Source organism: Notamacropus eugenii, chromosome 3 (genome assembly GCF_028372415.1).
Source record: "Notamacropus eugenii isolate mMacEug1 chromosome 3, mMacEug1.pri_v2, whole genome shotgun sequence".
In the NCBI taxonomy this organism is placed as follows: Eukaryota; Metazoa; Chordata; class Mammalia; order Diprotodontia; family Macropodidae; genus Notamacropus; species Notamacropus eugenii.
In genome coordinates, this window is record NC_092874.1 from 108,093,334 (window position 1) to 108,113,722 (window position 20,389).

The 20,389-nt window shown below is 38.8% G+C and overlaps 1 protein-coding gene across 2 annotated transcripts; it reads left to right on the plus strand.

Moving 5' to 3' along the window:
- Positions 1 to 108: 108 nt before the first annotated feature.
- On the plus strand, positions 109 to 12,138 carry MRPS33 (mitochondrial ribosomal protein S33). 2 transcript variants are annotated; one of them, XM_072652555.1, is made up of 3 exons: positions 109 to 214; positions 8,108 to 8,348; positions 11,743 to 12,138. In XM_072652555.1, exons 2-3 carry the CDS (start codon positions 8,134 to 8,136, stop codon positions 11,846 to 11,848), a joined length of 321 nt encoding a protein of 106 aa, XP_072508656.1. In that variant the 5' UTR covers positions 109 to 214; positions 8,108 to 8,133; the 3' UTR covers positions 11,849 to 12,138. The 2 variants fall into 2 exon arrangements, with proteins under 2 accessions (XP_072508656.1, XP_072508657.1); XM_072652556.1 differs by lacking the exon at positions 109 to 214 and adding an exon at positions 3,226 to 6,747.
- Positions 12,139 to 20,389: the final 8,251 nt, after the last annotated feature.

The following is a 20,389-nucleotide window of genomic DNA, read 5'->3' on the forward strand; positions in this document are numbered from 1 at the left end:
GGGGCTTTTGTCCCTTCTAGCTCGCCGGCCTCGGTCTTGCGTTTTTCCACGCCTCTTCTCGTGCGCACGCGCAAACGGAGCCTCACGAGCTCTCCCTAGGGGCCGGCCGCGTAGTCCTAGACACTGGCGGGGGAGGGGGCGGCGCGGAGATGAGGGAACCTGATTTCCAGAGGACGTGACGTACTGGAGAGGAAGGCCCGGACCTGTTAAATTGGTTAGTGGTTGCTTGTGGTGTGTCGGGGTGGCCGGGGCGCGGCTGAAATCGGGGGTCTCGTGGGGTCGGGGAAGGTTACACCTTGAGGCCCCGCTGAGAGCCGCTGTGTAGAGTCAGGGAGACGAGGCACTTCACTAAACACGCCTGAGAGGCGCCCAGATTGAGACAAGAGCCGGCCGCCAGCAGCCCTTCCCGAGTCTGAGCAGGGCCCCGCGAGAAGTCGCCGCGTCCGTGGGCAGCCGCGTGGCCGGTGGAAGGAGCGCTGGGGCGGGAGGGGGCGGGCCTCGAGTCCCGGGGCGGAGAGCGGGAGCGGAGCGTCTCGGCTCTGAGCCTGTTTCCTTGGGTACGAAATGGGAATGACTGACTCCGGCCCTCTGAGGCCTAACGTCCGGCCTTGGGGGAGCGCCCCTAGCACTCGGGAAGTGTTAAAGCCACGCCACGAAAATAGGTGCCTGCCTTGCGGCCGGGGAGACCCGCCCCGGCCGGCCGGGCTCTGCCCTTCGCCGCAGATTGTCGAGATCCGGACAGACCCCAGGCTGCCTGTTGGGCTTGCTGCCCCGGAGTCTGGAGACCGGATTCAAACCCGAATGGAGATCGTAGCACACCCACTCCCCAACGAGAGCGCCAGGAACGTAGTACACTCTGTATAAAGCTGCTCAGCCATGGCTGTTAGCGCTGTAGGTGGTAGCTATCAACGTAGTCCAAGAGTGACGGAGGAGAAACGTAATTAGGAAATCCCATCTTAGGAAAGCATGTGCAAAGGCGTCACAAGTAGACCTGTGTGTGTCTCCCATAGAAGGGATCAGGCCAGAATTGAACCCAGTTCATCCTGACCCCAAGAGTAGTTCTCTATCCACCATGCTAAGCTGTCATGTAAAGCAATACAGAGTAAAACAGAATTCAACTCCGCAGCGCCAGCTATATACAGGGCACCGTGCTGGACTTTGGGGATACAATGGCAAAATGATGCCCTCAGCCATCAAATAATTTCCATCCTACTGATGGGGAGCAACATACGTGTGTACACAGGTGGTACAGTTACAAGTGTGCAATACAAAGGGACTTCAGGAAGGAGAGCAGAAGGGGATTAGGAAAAGCCTTGGGTAGGAGGTGACAACTAAATTGTGCTTTGAGAAAAGTTAGGGATTCTACCAGGTGGAGGGGAGAAGGGACTGCATTATAGACATGGGGGGCACTCATGCAAAAATCAGGCACGAAACTAGGCACGGGCAACAGCTAACAGGCCAATTTGAGACTGAATGTTTACAGGAGAGGAATGTGAAATGGTAGGTAGGTGGGAATCAGGTTATGGAGAGATTTAAATGCCAAGCTAAGGATTTTGTATTTTATCTAAGAAGTAATAGGGAGCTTTTGAAGATTTCTGTTGAAGGTCATGCTCCCATCTGTTTTACTGACATTCATTGTGGCAGTTAGGTGGAGGATGGATTGTAGAGGGAAGAAAATGGACGCAAGGAGAACAAATTGGGCTATGATTTGAGGGTTGTCTGACCCGCTGCTCCCCAGAAGGGATCATTTGAGAGCAAATATTTTTGGGGTTGCCCCTGTTTAAAAATAAGAAAACAAAGCATGGAATTGGAATCATATATATTCACTGTCTTTAGTTTTTCTATTATTCAGTAAAGTTGGTTAATCATTATCAATCATAAAAGGAAGAATTCTCCAGATTATTTTTCTGTGCCAGCATATACTTATTTCTGTTTCTTGGAGCATGGTTTGTAATTTACCTTAATTGCCTAAGTACCATAGATTGAACGTGAAGTGAAATCAAAGATACTGGACTTTCTTGGGCTTAACAAAAAAATAACTTTGTTTTCTCTAGAGAGTATGATCTTCAAACAGTGTTTGTCTTGCTTGGTACAGAGACCTAGCACCATGTATTTTTGAATACTTTAAAAATATTTTCTTAGGATTTTCCAAAATCCACTTTTTTGTTCTGAAGTATTAAATAAGAATCTCTTTAGGCACTGTGGTTGTCTTATAGTAGATGTAAAGCTTAAACAAAGACAACTGTATACTTTAGCAACAGCCACCCTCCATTGACTCTGCTCTCTCCTCCTCCCCCTTATCTTTAATCTTTTTCATTGAATCAATCCATCAGTGCTAGGCTCTGGAGATATAGAGCCTTGCCCTCAAGGAGTTTACTTACATTTGATGGAAGAAAGAACATATATACATATAAATATAAAACATATCCCATGTAAATACAAGGTACTTTGTGGGGATGGGGATGGAGAGAGAGTCTCTAGTAGCTGGGGGAAATCAAGAAAGGCCTCATTAACAGGAAACTAGGGATTCTAAGAGTTGGAGGTGGTCAAGGAATATATTCCAAGCATGGTGGAGTCTATGAAAAGCATAGAAATGAGTGTAAGGTGGACTCATATATGAGAAACAAGGCTGATAACTAGAGGGCAGGAAGAAAAATAATGGATGGTAAATCTGGAAAGGTGGGTTACAGCCAGCTTGTGATGAGTTATAAACACCAAACAGGAGTTTACATTTGCCAATGAGATATTTCACATTATCTTCCATTTTTTCATTCTTTTGGTTTTGTTTTGTGATTTCTTGGTTTCTCATAAAGTCATTAGCCTCCATCTGTGCCATTCTAATTTTGAAAGAACTATTTTCTTCAGTGAGCTTTTGAATCTCCTTTTCTATTTGGCTAATTCTGCTTTTGAAAGCATTCTTCTCCTCATTGGCTTTTTGAACCTCTTTTGCCAATTGAGTTACCCTATTTTTCAAGGTGTTATTTTCTTCAGCATTTTTTTTGGGTCTCCTTTAGCAGCGTGCTGACCTGCTGTTCATGCTTTGACTGCATGTCTCTCATTTCTCTATCCAGCTTTTCCTCCACCTCTCTAACTTGATTTTCAAAATCCTTTTTGAGCTCTTCCATGGCCTGAGCCCATTGAGTGGGCTGGGATATAGAAACCTTGACTTCTTTGTCTTTGCCTGATGGTAAGCATTGTTCCTCCTCATCAGAAAGGAAGGGAGGAAATGCCTGTTCACCAAGAAAGTAACCTTCTATAGTCTTATTTCTTTTCCCTTTTCTGGGCATTTTCCCAGCCAGTGACTTGACTTCTGAATATTCTCTTCACACCCACTTCGCCTCCGGATCCTCCCAGCCAGCGCTTGGGGTCTGAGATTCAAATGCTGCTTCCAGCCTCAGGGCTTTTGGCGGGGCAGGGCTGCTATTCAGTGTGAGATTAAGTTCAGGTGCTCAGATGGGGGCAGGGCCGCCTCATGGGCTCAGTTCCCTCAGGGGGTTTATGCAGAGACCTTCAACAATGGATCCAGGCTCCTGCCTGCTTGGGGAGCCCTGGTCTGCTCCCACCTCCGCTGCTGCCTCCTGAGGGGGCCTGAGTCATGGGGGCACCCCACTCCCCTCTTGACCCGCCAAAGAGACCCTCTCACCGACCCCCGTCACCTGTGGGTGGAGGGACCCGCGCGGCCGCTGGAGATCCCGTTCCTGAAGCCCGCTTGGATCTTCTCCTCTCGGTGCCACGGCCATGACAGGGCTGTGCTTGGCTCCCAGTCCGCGGCGCAAAGAACCTTTAGTGAGAGGTTTGCAGGTCCCTCTGGAACAGAAATCTCCTTCGCTCCAATGTTCTGTGGCCTCTGGTGCTGCAGGATTCGCAGTGAGTTGCTATTTACAGATGTTCTATGGGTTGTGGGTTCGGAGCTATGTGTATGTGCGTCTTTCTACTCCACCATCTTGGCTCCGCCCCTCCAGGAGTTTACATTTGATACTAGAAACAGTAGTGAGCCACTGGAGCTTTTTGGGGACAGAAGTGATATTGTCAGACCTGAACCTTTTTCTTGTGACCAAGTTCTGCTCCTGCGAATGATTTTCCTTTTTTTTTTTTAAAGGAGAGAGAAGAAATCTAAATGACTTTTGCCATCTCTTTACTGTTTTCTTTCTACATTTCTCTCCAAAGTACCATTTGCTTCTCATGTTGATAAAATTATGCAATAGAAAACAGCTTTTCCTTGCCCTTAAAAAGGCCTAAGAGAGATTTTGAAAGCTATTGAAAGGTGACAGGTTGATGGCCTAAAGGACTAGTATTCATGCAGGGTATAAATTCTAAAATTCTGCATTTGAGAAAAGGTATTCTGTGTTCTTGGTGAGTCTCCAGTGGAGACATTTCTGCCAGCCCTTTACTGAAAAACTGTCTCTTGTCAGGTCACCACCTTTCATTTCTTTCTGTCGTGTAAGTAATTCTTTTTTTTTTTCTCTTGAGAGACTTGGGCTTGAAAGAGACCTATCATTTTTCACTGTCACTCTTGTTAACCTGTATTTCAGATTCTAACTTTTGTAATACAAATATATTCTTTGCGGGGAAAACTTAGTTTCATCATAGGGAGTTGTGTCACAGATATTTATTGTGTTCCTATACAACAAATTTACCACGTTCCCATATAACAAATAACTTTGTTACCTTTTGGCCTAGAATCAGTGGGTCACTTTCCCATCAGATTCCTAGCTTATTCCAGCTGCCTCTCACTAGGCCTCCAGCTCTGTCATTTTAATTCTACTTTATACATCTCTCTCATCCATCATCCCTTTTTCTCCATGCACGGTCATCACCCCATTTCAGGTTCACATCTTCTCTTACTTGAACTATAGTGATAGCCTCCTACCTTCTCTCTCCCTGTTGATCTGTTCTCCACCCAGCCAAAATATTCATTCATTGTCCCATATCTAACTGTTTCCTTCCTACTCAAAAAAGCCTTTTGTGGATCTTTCTCCCCTACAGGACAAAATACAAATTCTTTAACCTAAGGCCTTCTATAGCCTGACTGGCTCTTCTGTTTCCAGCCTTATTTCACATTACTCCTTAAGTTCACTCTGTTCTAACCAAATGAAATCACTATTGCTCCTTGACAATAAATTCCATCTCTTCAGCCCCATATGCATAGCATGTACTCTGTTGTAGACAAGGATATTGGTAGAACTCAGAGTTACCCCTTCCATTCATACACACACCCCAAACACATAGTCCCACAACCTCAATTAGAATTATTGGAAGCACTGCTCACCTAGGGCAATTTGAGTTAACTTTGCACTGTACCTGGTAGGGATGAAGGTATATATCTTTGGTACATAGGTATCTGCAAATAAATGACTGAATACCTGTTATGGAGGAGAAAAGGGAACAAAAATGTGTGTATAGTACAAAAACAGTCTCTCAGCTTGTGATAGAGTCTTAAATTTTGTTCAGGTCAGTAGTTTCTAACTCATGCGTTTTTTTCATGGAAGGCTTGTTAGTAACATTGACTAGCCCATTTAAACACATAATAGACCAAAATACTGTACATTCGCAATGTAAAAATTAGAAAACAATATTGCATTATTAGGCATTACAGAAACACTAACAATAAATCAAACCACATATTGGATTTGAAGGAAGTATAATTTATCTTTAATGCTAATGCTTGCAGAAAAACAATATTAATTGGTACAATGGAAATAATGCTGGATTTGAAGGCAGATAACTTGCTTTTAAATTCTGACTGCCATTTAGTAATACCTGTGTGTCCTTGGACAAATCACTTGACTCCCCTGAGTCTCAGCTTTATTATCTGTATAGATTGAAGATATTGTACCACGTGGCTTCTGTTGTTCTTTCTTTCCCTAAATCTGTGCATTAAAGGAGACTTGCAGAGGTAGATGGAAATGTGGGGAGATTCTGTAGGAAATTTCTAGACACTTTCAACAGCTTTAAAGGCTGACACACTGGTTCAATAAAGTTATGACTTTTCTTTGCTAAAGGTAATCACTAGCATTACTCTTATACTTAATTGGTTGCTTTTTAGCTCATAAATGGAACAGAGAAGGACAAAGTTTTCCCTTAGGAGGGACTAGAGTTGTAAGTAGAGAATGGAAAAAATGCAGTAGGTTGTATGTACTTATCAGGAAGATTATATAAGACACAATTAAATTAGCTGTGAATGGTAAAAAAGGAGAATAGGGAAATAACCATATATGATCCCTCTGAACTAGGGGAAAAAAAGAGATAATAAGATAATGGGAGGCAGATTTCCCATGCTGACCATGAGATGGCTCTGTTAAATCAGGAGAGTTTCAGAGAAGCCTGAAATCTGAAGTGTAGGGAATAAGAAGGAATCAGAAGCAGTGAGTTTAATCAGCTTTGAGGTATGTACAGAACTTTTTAAAATCGGTTAGTGAACCTCAGATGGGCTTGTAAAAGGCTCCCCTAGTTTAAAAATCCTGCTCTCTATCATTCTGATGGGATTTGGAAGTTTTCTGGCACTCCATTGGACAGGTAACAGCCTGGGGAGAGTTGTGGATTCTTTAACTATGGAACTTTTTCTCCCCTTTGGTTTTCAAGAGTGGGGTTGTTGTTTTTTTTTCTTTTGGTTTTGGGTTGGCTTTTTGTTGTTCTTTCTTTTTCCTGTTTTGAGGACAGTGCACCCTTATGTGGGCAGAGGACCATCTCCAAGCCAGTGAGGGAAACACTAGCTTCAAGTATTCCAGATTATTAACTCTGTGGCAGGTAAATTAACATATTGCAGATATTTTTCAATTTCCTACTAAAATTTTACATCATATAGCTATACTTATGCCAAGAATATGTGACTCCTCTTACCAGCTTTTGATCTAGTATGAAATGTCAGTTCTAGTGGCAGATAACTTGGATCTTGTGTCTACCCTGCTGTATGTCTTTATGTAACATGTACTTTAGTATTTGGGGTTTTTATCTACTTCATTAAAATGTTATAAGAACTGTTTTCCTTCTGAAATACTGAGGTCTTTGGAGACATAAGAGGTAAAGTGTTACTGTTTTAGGAGTGTGGTGGTCCAGTCTTCATAACCCCATTTGGGGTTTTCTTGGCAAAGATACTGGAGTGGTTTCCCATTTCCTTCTCCAGTTCATTTTACAGATGAGGAAACTGAGGCAAACAGGATTAAATGATTTGCCCAGGATCCCACAGCTAGTAAGTGTCTGAGAATGGATTTGAACTCAGTTCTTCCTAACTCCAGGCCCAGCACTCATACTGCATCACCTATCTGCCCAATTTTAGAATAGTGAAGTTTATTATAGGACAAAAGCAAAATATACAGAGTGGAAATGAATCACATCAAAATTCAGAGGATGAATAGTCACTGTTTAGGAAGTAAAAATCTTGTATTTGAGGGTTTGTTTGTTTTTTTAATAGTTCTTTTAGAGCTAGTTCGCTTAAAAACTATAGGACCACAACCAACCTAACCCATCTGCCAACCTCTTCCTCAAATTAATTTCAACCCCAAATGATTCTGGCCAAATTCAGTCTTGTAACCTAGAGGCTAAATGACCTCATAATTCATTAGCACTTTTCAGAGCCTTTTGTAATCCTCTGGGAAGAACAGTGTTCAAAGGACTGATAATAAAGACAACAGTATAATTATTTTTCTGTAAAGACTGAATCTTTAGATGTCAGTCAGCATATTTATTTTGTAGATTGCTTACGTTGGTGTTTTCTGAAGATACATTAGTGTTAATTGTGACCCTGGTAATCTGTTTCCCCATTCTCCTTACCCTGCAAGCTTACTTTAAAAAAAAAAAAAAAAGATAATTTGAATGTACTAAATGCTTATTTAAGCACAACCTAGTTAATTGCAAAAAAAAAAAAAAAGTATGGCAAGACAGTAGCAGATAACAACCCCATATACAGAAAACATAAATCATAAATACAAAGTATTGTGCAAAGGAATCAGTTATATTGGATCACAAATGTTTCTCAATTCCTAGCACAATAAAATCTCTGCCAATTTGCATGATTCGTTGTGACTCATCTTTCTTTTCCTAACTGGTTATTGGACAGTCCTAGAATATTTCATACTAACATGTTTATCATTCTTTTCTGCTTGTGTAGGAACTGTCTACTGGCTCTCTCTTGAGATGTCATCCCTTTCAGAATATGCCGTGAGAATGGCTCGCCTGAGTGCTCGAATATTTGGAGAAGTTGCCAGCCCCACGGATTCCAAGTCCATGAAAGTAGTGAAGTTATTTAGTGAACAGCCTTTGGCCAAAAAGAAGGAGACTTATGATTGGTATCCCCCTCACAACACCTATTTTGCTCTCATGAGGAAACTCCGTTTCTTTGGTCTTTACAGGTAATGAAGAAACAGAAACTGGGGATGGTGAGAATACAGGCAAGATGCCTCAAAATCTTTCTATCCTTTAGGGCACCTGTCTTTGTGTTTATATACTTTTAAAGATAAAATGGAAAGGAAGTGAAAAACTTCTTCAAAATATATATAGCTTGCAAACTGTGACAAACCAAGTTTGTGTGTATATGCTCATTAATACTGATAGCAAGACAGCAGCTTCAGCTCAATAATGATTTCTTGCCCCAACCTCTGATCTACCTATCAGGTGTGGGAACCTCTGTCATTCTTATAGTGGTGCTTTCCCTGGCACTATTGTTTCTACCCACCTGTTTAGGCAATTTAATTATCTTTATACCATATTTGATACATTATTTTGTTCTAATTAAGATGCAGACTGCTATTAAGGGTTATGTTTACATTCAAATTTAACAGAATCTGATACCTGTTTGTTCATCGGAGAGAGATAACGTATAGGAAAAGGAAAATAGGACTCAGACAACAGGAGAGGTAGAATCAGATATCTTAAATTTTAGAACTCTTATGTTAGCATTTTTTAATTTGACATGTCATTGAGATACAAAAACAATATGCTATTTCTGCTAATGCATTAGAATTAATAAGAGAATATATTTGCCCCTCAGGAAAAGTAGACACTTAACATATTAGTACGAAATTACTTTGTTCCATCATACAATATTATACATTATGGTTATATCTATTATTTTCATGTTGCTTTCCCACAGAATATTTTTAACCTGAGGCAAATTACCCATTATATTTTGGGTATGTCTCTGTTTGCTGACAGTTCATTTTTGCCAAGTGACTGCAAACTTATTTTAATCATAGTTTTAACAAAATAGAAAGGCAAATCTACTGAAAAAACAATCACAATGTATATGAAAAATCATCCAGATTTTTTGATCATCTGTGCCACTGTGCCCCACTATTACCTTTGAAAATAATTTGCATATTTTTATATCTAGTCCCCTGGGACAAGAGAAATAAGTGTTTAAAATCTGTCAACTAATATGGACAAGCTAAATCATTCTCTTATATTTAATTTTAAATTATGGCGTAATCTTATGCAAATTGTAAAAAATAAGTGAACCCAGTTATTTAGGATATTGACAAAGCCAATGAGATTTAAAGGAAGATGCTGTAAGGTTCCTTTTATATATTGTCTGTTAGCAGGTAAACCTGATTTTAAAATATACAGAGCCAATCCATTTTAACCCATATGGATGTTAGAGGGAGTTTTTGTTATAGACTTCAGAGTAAAGATTAAAATGAGTGCCTTTAGATAAAGATTGGAGGTGGATATCTACACTATAAGAAAGTAGATGAGGTAAAGAGAACAATATTCAATTATTCCACCTCAGCAGGCAGCTTGTTTTGAGAGTTGCTACCTAGGAAACGGGAAAGGAAGTAATCTTCTCTCTAACATACTCTTTTCAGAATCCTGAAGTGGACGGCAGAAAGGCCACCTTATCTTAATAACTCTAGGTGCTAGGTAACACATATTTTTCAGGTCTACAATAGGATGAAATGCTGAAGGTTTTTGCAACTTAACTTGCTTAGAAAATAAACTTTTATCTTCATTATGATAACCTTACATAGCGCTCTTCTAGACAGAAGGATTCTAATTCATATTTTATGGTCTTAGTATGTGCCTTAGCCTTTCTGTTGTGTTGGCACTAAATTATTAGTTACTAATAATATTTTAATTTTAAAACTTGCAATGAAGTTAAATGTCAGAAAGTCTTAGAATGTGATAAAATATTTTAACTACAGCAGAAAAGGAGGAAGTGGAGGGGGGAAGGCCTCAGAGGGACCAGGATAGATGAATATATCATAAAGTCCATATATTAAAATGCATGTACTTCACTCATAAGAGAACTCCTTAGACCTTCACCTACATCTGTAGACTCTTATTTTACATACAGTTCTTAAAAATGTGGTTATCTTATTTCTAAGCTCTCAACAAATTAGAATCAGCAAATTAGAAGGGAGGAGAAGAGTTGCTATAGTTAAAAAAATTAACAAGAGATGTAACTACTAAGAGCCTGATAGCAAGAAAAGAAACAAAAAAGCTATAAAAAATACACAATTCTCAAAATACAGTCTGGGACCTTTTAGTAGGGAAGAAATTGGACCTTAGTCACAGCATCACTGTGTAATAGTATATTATAATAATGTATGTTCATAATGATGACTGTCATTAAGAAATCAGGGTTTGTTATCCTCTGAGGTTCATAATTTTGTTTGTTATCCTCTGCTTTTTAAGTTAGGAAAGCATGTAATAATATTTAAGTTAAAAAATGGGTTAAAATAAACAACTTTTGTTGCTTAAAGGTGTAAATTCTCAGCTGTCTAAGCAAAGGGTTCCTACTGGCTGAGGTTTTTTTGTATGTTAGGATCAAATATGAATGCTGTTCCTAGGAAATATAATAAATATAGATTAATATCATTTGCAAAAGAGTTTTAGTTCTATTTTAATACATATCCTAACAACTAGCAAACATTTCTTGGAGGATTGTTTTTTAGTTGTTAGAATACAGACCGCCCTCCACCTCACACACACGCTCAATTTACAAGTGATCCACACTGACGAACAACCCTTGGAACCTGATATCTGTGGCACCAGAGCTCCCTCCCACCATCAACATCCTTCCCTGCCCATGTCCTCCTTTCTGGCCAAGAACTCTTACACTAGCATTTTTTTTTTTTAATTTGACATGTCATTGATGTATAAAAACAATATGCTTTTTCACCTGAGCCATTTCCTGATGGTTCTCTCCACCACAATTACTACAGGAGCCCCTGTACATTTTCCTCCCTGTTTTCTTGCTTTTTAATATTCCTTGCTATGCTGCAACAAATTTCCCAGCTTCTAGTAGAGAGCCTCTAGATTCTGCCTTCATTTCCTTAGCTGACTTCCAGTCTCACATAAGATTTCAGGGGTCATGGGGGATTTGCAATCCAGAACTACTATTACAGACCTCGGGTATGTCATTAGTAAAATAGACTCATAAACTAGCCTAGAAGCTTAGCCAGTTTACATCATTGTTTCTATGGGAACAGGCTTTCTGAATATCAAAACAACTCACTTACAAATGAACTTTTGAAATGTAACCTATTCATAACTTGGGGACTGCTTTGTGTTTTCCATAAACCTAGTTGGGCATGTTCCCTAGAAAAAGTCAAATATTGATAACCATTATCATCATCATCATCAAAACTATCATTTATATATCACTTTAAGGTTTGCAAATCATATTACATGTATTCACTTACTTGAACCCTACAAGAATCACCAAAGAGAATGTTGCTATTTGAATGTGCTTTACCATTTTTAGTTAGAGTTAACTGATTAGTCATTCTCTTTTTCTCTCCTCAGAGATGAACATCAAGATTTTAAGGAAGAGCAAATGCGACTAAAGAAACTTCGTGGTAAAGGCAAACCAAAGAAAGGAGAAGGGAAAAGATCAGCTGCAAAGAAATAGTATCGGACCAATCTGTGACTGAGATGAGAAAGAAGTACACCTGCTTGTTATTTTTCCACTCTCAGTAGTAATACAGCTTTCCTAAATTGATGGTTATTAGTCCAAGAATCATCCCTCTTAACTCATCACTCATCATGCTGAATTAGGATTGGATTCTTGAACGTATTTTGGTCCTTAAAAATTATTTTAGCCTTAATAGTTGTGTGAATTGTCATCTATTGTATTCTCAAAGAAATTATTAATATATAAGTATTTGTTAATTTTCTAGCAAAAAAAAAAAATCCTCACTACATTAGTATCCTGTGGTTGCTTCTTCGGCCCAACTAGCCACTAATTCTATGCATCTATATTTTTTTCTTTCTCTACCCACTCTTTTTACTTAGCCAGACTTATTCCACCTAACTGCCCATTCATTCACCCACTTTCTTCACTCTCCTTTGAACCATACTGCCTTTAACCTGAATGTCTACAAGCTTTTTTTGAGGTATCTGGCAAGATGTTTGTGTGTCTGTGGGAAGGAAGGAAGGCAGCGAGGAGGGATTTATTAAGCCTCTATAGGGGATAAGGTACTATTATTATCCTCATTTTAAAGTTGAGAAAACTGGAGCAGACAGTTTAAATGACTTGTCCAAGGTCAAACAGCAAGGAAGTGTCTGTGGCTGAATTTGAGTCTAGGTCTTCCTGACTCCGGAGCCAGTTTGATCTGCTTAGTCACCTACCTGTGCTAAAAGACGTAACTGGGGAGATGGGTGAGTATGCAGGGTGAGAATTATGTTTATTGAAATGATGATATATACATATCTACATACATGTATGTATATACACATACAAAGAGAGTGTCAGGTGACTATTAAGAATATAATATTTTGGCAGTGGGTCCTAAATTAAACTGTAAGAGCCGCTAACCTTGCTTCTATATCTCCTAGAATCACTGAAATACTCTGATACAATTTTCATATAACATTGGTCTGTTTTTTTCGAAAACACTTATCTTTACTTTTGTTTTGATGGGGAGAGTGAAGAAGATGAATTTGTACACCATTGCTGCAGTTCTTCAAGTCAGCATTGATTTCAATCAACATTATAGAAAGTGGCAATAGGATTTTTGAGACGGGAACCCTTAAAAACATCACCTAGTCCAACCCATTTCTTTTACATGTGAGGAAAATAAGGCCCTAAATATCACTCAGCTAGTTAGTAGCAGAATAAGAACTTGAATCCAGGTTTCTTGACTGCCAGTCCTATGCACTCTCCTCTGTAGTATGCTGGTAGTGATTAGGATAAATTCTAAATCCAAAATTGACATTAAGCTTATTCCTGGTCTAGTGGGAATCCTGTTTGTCATGTTAGAACAAACAAACCTTTTAGAGAAACATATAGATATTATCACTAAGATCCAAATTGTAGACCATGTGAAGAAAGACAGCTTCCTTAAAGGGGTGGTTGTTTATTTTGGGAATATTCTCAACAGCATAAGACTTTATATCCTGGTGTAATTTTGAGTCAAACATCTTTTTTTAAATATGGCAGAAGACACAGGGATATAATTTGAACATATAAAGGTCCTAGGCAGTAAGAAGGTATGACCTAATTAACTTAGGGTTAAGTGTCTAAAATGTAGCTGATCCAAATAATTTAAAGGTGATAAGGAGATTTAGCTGGGAGATAGGCCTTCAGCCTGGACCAAGTTGAGGTAACAAGATACTCTTGAATATTGTGCTCTCCAGTAAGAAAGAAGTGAACAGCATGAAGAAAGCACCAAATTAGGAAAGGAAGAGAAAAAAAGTAGATGGGTTTCAAGACAGCATTTTGAAAATAACAAGCTACAAAGGGTCAAAGTTAGAAAATAGTGGCTTGCTCAGAGAGGCCGTAAAGGGAATCATTGTGTAGGGCAGCAGACTAAGCCCTAGAAGGGACTGAATTGTTTTAGACCCTGAGTGGCCAGCAAGCAATCACGGCGATAGCAGGTTTGGTTTGAAAGGAAAACAGGAGCTCTAGCAATGGAAGCTTGTGCCATGGAAGGGTTAATTTAGCACTTAAAACTGACATTTGCTGCGCATCTGAACATAAAAGAATGATAGTAAATGTTTCCTTAACAGAGAAGAACTGTGCCCGAAAGCCATAGTTTTTAAGAAAAAAATCCACAGTCAGTGCAATTTAGAAATGAGAAGTGAGGAGACATTAGAGAGTAAATACTGGATCCCCATTTTGTCTCACAGTTCCAACTGTAGACATCAGTTGTTAAAAGGATCTTACTCATCTGATCCGATTCTTGGCACATCCCAAGTAGGAAACAGATACTGTTGACAACCCAGGGCCATAACTACATTGGGGAATTTGAGGATATTGTTCCATTTTCCAATTCCTGGTTCCCAACTGGAAAACACCTATGCTGATTACTTGTCTCTGTTAGTAGCCCTCTGGTGCACCACTTCATTAGTAATTCAGTTCAGCAAGCCTTTACCTACTTTATGCTAGGTGGTAAAATATAAAATGAAAAAACAGCCCCTGCTCCCAAGGAAGCAACTTTCCCTTGGGGGGATACAACATTAAACAGGTAAATGTAACATGATTTGAGGAAGAAGAGTGTGCTAACTAGAGCCCTGGAAGGACTTTCCTAGGAAGTCGCCCCAGTGCTGAACCATAATCCAATCAAGAGAAAGAAGTCTCAGGGGAGAGTTTAGTTTTAAGTCCACAAGCATTTATTAAGCACTCAATATGTGTTAGGTACTGGGATAAGCAATATTTGAAATACCAGTTTGACATCCATGAGAAGAATTGTTAGGCATATAGATCTAAAACCCAGGAGAGAGGTCAAAGGAAGAGTTACAAATTTGGGAATCATACACATAAGTAATCATTGAAGTTGTGGGAGGAGATGAAATCACCAAGGAACACAATAAAAAGAAAAGGCTTAGCACAACTTAGCTTCCAGCTCTTAGCACAGTGCCTGGCGCATGGTAGGGACTTAATGTTTATTGACTGACAAAAGGACAAGAATAGAACTCTAGTTAATGCTCACATTAAGGGATTGTTTTCCGAAAGTTTTTAATAATGAACAACATATCTTTGCATTAACACTTCGTATAATTCCATGAAACATCTGAACATATAAGTCTTTGTAATTATTTGTGTAGTTTAAAAATAGATTCGTATCTAATGATGCCAGAACATAGCTTCACAAAGAAAAAAATGCTTTTATCCTAGTCACTGGATGGATACCTCTGAGAACTTAATTTGCATTTTTTGACTCTTTTCTCTTGATTACTATTACCTTTTGTTGTCCCTTAGCTGTTGACTTTCAGTTAAATGTAGATAAACATAGATTTTTTTTTTTTACATCTTCAAGGGGGAACAGCCCAAATTACACATTTAGCTACCCTGTATTCATATGAAATTGCTTGCTTTTGAAAAAACTGAAATCATATCTCAACATCTACTAGAGCACACTGAAAAAAAAATAGAGATTATTTCTTGATTTGCTTTAATGATAATTTTATTTTTAAAAAAGTGGAAGAAGTAACAAGATCTTAATTCTCACCAATAGGTGAGAATTAATTTGTTGGGAGTAGAAATGATGGTTTGTTGGGGTGGAAACCCATTTGGGAGAAAATTACACTCCTTAGGATTTATGATAGAGAGGAGGAAAGACAGGAGTAGTCCAATGTAAACCATAGGTTTTGAAAGAGTAGATTTCAAAGGGTTCAGAGGAAGGCAATGTAGGAATCCATTAATGAGGGAAGTAAGACTAGAGGAATGGTCAGGAAGCTCTCAAGAATGAGGTTCTGAAGATACAAGAAAAAAATTCTAACGGAAGAAGATAAAGGGGAGCTGTAATAAATGAGAGGAGGCACAGGAAACTCACCAACCAGCTTGGATTTTCAAAAGATGTGCAGATGATGGAAGCAAGGAAAACACAAGGAATCTGAGAGTTAAAGGAACCTCACTGGCTTATTACAACCCACACTTTAAAAATCCCCCAAACCACTGATACTGTTGGTACCCCTACTCGGCTTTTGATTGTTTTGGGGAATCTGACCGATAATTCTTACCAGAGCTGGGAGAAAATCTAAGTTCTAGCTAATAAATCATTTATAGACTGCTCTGGTGAAAGCACAAGATATTTGTGTTTTCTACAGTGTTTCAATATGTTCCCTCTACCTGGTTGGGTTGGTTTTTTAGAGGGAGAGAAATCCCAATAACTTCAGTGTATTCTAATGTTACACTTTTTAACTTCCTTGGATTTAAACCAGTAACCTGGAATCTTAAAGCAAATGGGCTACCAATGTGGCTCATTCTCTTCAGTTTATTCTTACGTAATCATTACACATCTTCACGATAGCAGGAAGATTAATCAGCCTTCTCTGTAGCCTGCATGGGCCAGCCTCTCCTATTTGGATGGAAGTATTTATATAGCTTTTAGAAGGGCAAGGAGGAAGAAGTAAAGTTTTTTTAAAAGGTTACCTCTACCTCCCTTTCACCCAAAGATTCTGATATAAGTATTTGGAGAATATTGTTTTGACTTTGTAGCATGGGAGGGCTGCAGAGCAAGGGAAGAAAAGTTCTGGATACTCTTCAAGTCTACCTTTTATTGCCCTTTTTAAGTGAAATGCATTTACTTTTTCTAAGTATTAAAAACATCAGTTAAACAACAGTAATACACTCTAGAAGGCTGAGATAACAAGGAAACAAAAGAGTAAAGCTTTCAATAGTGAAATGAATGGAAAAACAATGAAGCATCGGGAATTCCAAAATTAGAACAAGCATTCAAGAGTATCAACTCAAAAAAAAAAGGCTTCATGCAACACAAGAGTGAAAAAACAGTAGAATGGCCTAGCTAGGGGGAAATCAAAGAACTTAGAAACAGAAAGGAATCTAGAGATTGTGTAGTTCAACTTCCTTATTTCACCTATGAGAGTACTGAGGCCTAGACTCCAATGGCAGAGCGATGACCAGAACATGTCTGGAATGTCCTTTCCATGACCACATACTGCCTCAAGGTTTGAACTCTGATCCCAGCCACAATTCAGCCTCTTCTAGGCCCTAACCTTTCTGATAGATTCTAAAAAAAGCTGAAGGTAAAAACTACATAGACTTTGTGACCTTTCAATGTCACCATTTGTTGTTCTTGTTGCTTCCAAATTTTGAGGAGTGATCTGCTATCAGAAGGCTGGAAAGAAAAGTCTGGCAATGGCACTAGAATTAAGGTAAGTATAAATTTATTCCCTTCTTACCATTTCGACCCTTGATAATTGAGGCAAAGCATGTCTGTTCTGTATTTAGGATGGGTTACAACTCTATATCCAGGACTATCATCAACTTTAAGCACACTCCCCAGCGACCCTTAGCTCCTCTTTCTTTCCTTCTAATGCTCAAATTAACACCCCTTTTGCTCTGATTTTTACAAACTCCAATAGGTTGCTGAGCCATTTGCTAATGGCAAGGAAGTGAAGAGATGGAGGTGTTGGTTTGTGACAGGATGTTAGGAAACAGTGCCAATTCCATGTATTTCACTTCTTGAAGGAACTATTGGCTGAGCAGAGGCCACCATCTGGATAAGGAAGGAAGCACAGAAGGCTACTTGTTCAACAATACTTCCCACACATATATTCTGCCAATTGACGATTTATTTGGGTTAAAATTCTTTTTTTTTTTTTTATGAAAATAACCCCAGAGAAGGATAAGCCAGTCATTCACACTAAAGTGTCCATTACTTTGATCAGATTAACCCTTAGCAGACATAGATCCAATGAATGAATAATCTGTAACTTCATCAGGATCCTGGTTGGGTTAAGCAGCAGTGCCCAGAAGAGTTAGAAATCAGTGATGTTTGTGGCTACACTGGACATGGCATCCATGATTGCTCCCAGTTAAGGCCTGATGGATGACCTCAATATGCTGTGAGTAGTAAGAATGTTACCAGTGTGGTAACACAGACACTGGGAAATGATGGATCCACAAAAGCTATGGCTAGACAAGGAGTATAATATGAAGGGCAGGCCCAAAACATACCAGGAATCTGGAGGGCAAGACTGAGCCAGAGATTATGTCAAACTGCAGTTCCAAGAAAGGTTGTACTTTAGTAACAAGGACAATACCAATTCTAGATGTCAAAGGACAAATGTCCATAGAGGCCAGAGAATGTCAGAAACAAGGAAATATACAGGAAATAAAAGGTAGTGTGGTTAGAACAGGCAGAAGGTACCAGTAACAAGGAGACTGGCATGGAGGCAAATCTTTTCCAAACCAGAAGATTTTTTTATACAATTCCTGATAGGGCAGAAACCAATCCTAGGAAGTATCCTTCACTGCAGCTATATATTATATACACCTGGCAGATCCTCACACAACTACTACAATATTTCAACTCACCATGCCCAATAGATGGTGAAACAATTGTAATTTCTGCTTTGACACAGGTCCCAGAGTTCAGAGAGAATAAATACCGTACCCATTATAAAACAGCTGACCTGAAAAGCTGTGAACTAAATTGTTGGATTTCCTCCCCCCCAAAAAATATACTGCCTTTAATAGGGAAGATTGCATAAGTCAGTAGAGAAAATAATTTCTCTGAGGGAGTGACTGTACAGAAGGAAAAGCAGAAGGCCAGAGACTGAGCCTTGGGAGACATCTGGGGGATGAGGGTGGGAGTTAGAAAGAGGAGGATGCCCAGTTACAAGCAGTCTAATGGAGATATAGGAAGGAAACCAAAATAATGTCACAAAAGCCAAGCAAGATGGAATTTTGAGAAAGAGGGGCTCAACTGTTAAATGTTGCTGAGAGGCCAAGGGGAAAGAGATTAGGTATTTGGATTTGGCTAGAAAGAAGAAGTCACTGGTAAACTTAGAAAGAGTAATTTCCTTAGAGAGGTGGGGAGAAAAGCCAAAATGCTGTAACTAGAAATATTTTTTATGACTAAGTACAAGAAATAATATCTGCAGAATGTCATCACAAATTCTTGCAGGTTCAAGAGCACATAGGGCTTTTTTTGTTTTTCAAAATTGCTTAACCATTTCTGATCTGATTTTTCTAACACAGCATCATAGCCAAGAAGAAAAACTATAAATCAGTGCTAGGTAATTTAATAACTTAGGAAATTGGCTTTTATGTTTCTCTTTCATGATTGTTATGTATTTTACAACTTCTAATTATTTCATTACCTTAATTGTTTTTATTCTAGTTTCTTCCAATAATACTAAGCTGTTATAGGTGTTATATCTTAATATTAATTTAAATTAATATATTAATATTAATTTAAAATATTTTATTAATTAATTGCTGGGGGAATTTAAAGAGGTAAATAAGATATACTATATGGTCTTTAACCCTAACTCCTACCTAAGTTAGCCCTATGGTTTTTTCTTACTTTTTTCCTAGACTGGGGGCAGGAAGCACACCTCTGAGCTTTCTGCTGTGTTTAACATGCAATCTTCTTGTTGGCTCTTTCACTTCCTCAGATGTCCTCCAGAACACATATTATTGAAGCCTTGATAAGTTTCCAGAAAGAACTAAAATCCAGAGAGGAGCTGGGACAGGAGACAAGCTTTGAGTTCACTACTGCTGCCATCACTACTACTGCTTTAGCTAACAAAGAAAATTAAAACCAACTAAAATAGAAAATAAAGTAGGGGAAAGGAAAGTGTTGATGCCCACAGGTTGTTATTGTTGTGTTTGTCCTTCATTCTCTAAGAGGACCATGACATCAAGATGATGATATGACTTGCAGTTGACTTTGATGTGAGTGAGGAAGGATTGTGCAAGGTTACCAACCTCACTTTCTTCTCCAGAACCATCTGTGTCCAGTGGCCAGATATTCATCAGGACATCCTGATAGCTCAGGATGCAGTGGGAGACCCTGGCCATTTTAGGCTAAGATTCTAATCAGATTTTCATTTTGAGTGAAATACACCCATTCAGTGAATAGACTTCTTTAAGTAGTTACTCAAGGGATGACCCTTTTAATAAAGAAAAATCAAACTGGGAAGGGAAGACACTCAGGGTTCCTGGGGTAAAAAAGAAATAGTTACTATTGAGTATGCCTACAAAATAACTAAAGAAGGAATACAAATAGAAGAAGAAATAACAAGGCATTCTGAGAAACCCTCCTCAAAAGTTTAAACCAGACATTTAGGAAAATTAAAATAATTAATACTTGAAAAGTCACAAGGCTAAATTTTAAAAAAGCCAAAAAAAGTCACAATGGAACTAACACTAATTTTTTTTTAAAAAAAAAAAAAGGAAAAATGTGGAGAAAATAATGAAGAAAGTGACCAATATGGAATATGTAATAGAATACCTTAAAGAATCAATAAAAATGACCAACACCAGATTTACTGTAGTGGAAAAAACAAAATTTGAGAAAATAAAGACCAACCATATCAAAAAAAAATCTTGACAACATGAAGAATAAGTCAAGATGTCACAACTTGAGGATTACTGCTATCCCCGAACAATTAGGAAAACAAAAAAACTGAACATTCTGTTTCAAAAAATAATTTTTTAAACTTTGTAAAATTAATAAAAGCAAGTAGTAGTATCTGA

What these genes read in the sequence shown, in the direction of transcription:
- MRPS33 (XM_072652555.1), top strand. Translation starts at nt 8,134, where the DNA reads ATGTCATCCCTTTCAGAATATGCCGTGAGAATGGCTCGCCTGAGTGCT. An exon ending in CGTTTCTTTGGTCTTTACAG is followed by an intron (nt 8,349 to 11,742) that starts GTAATGAAGAAA and finishes TTCTCTCCTCAG; the next exon opens with AGATGAACATCAAGATTTTA.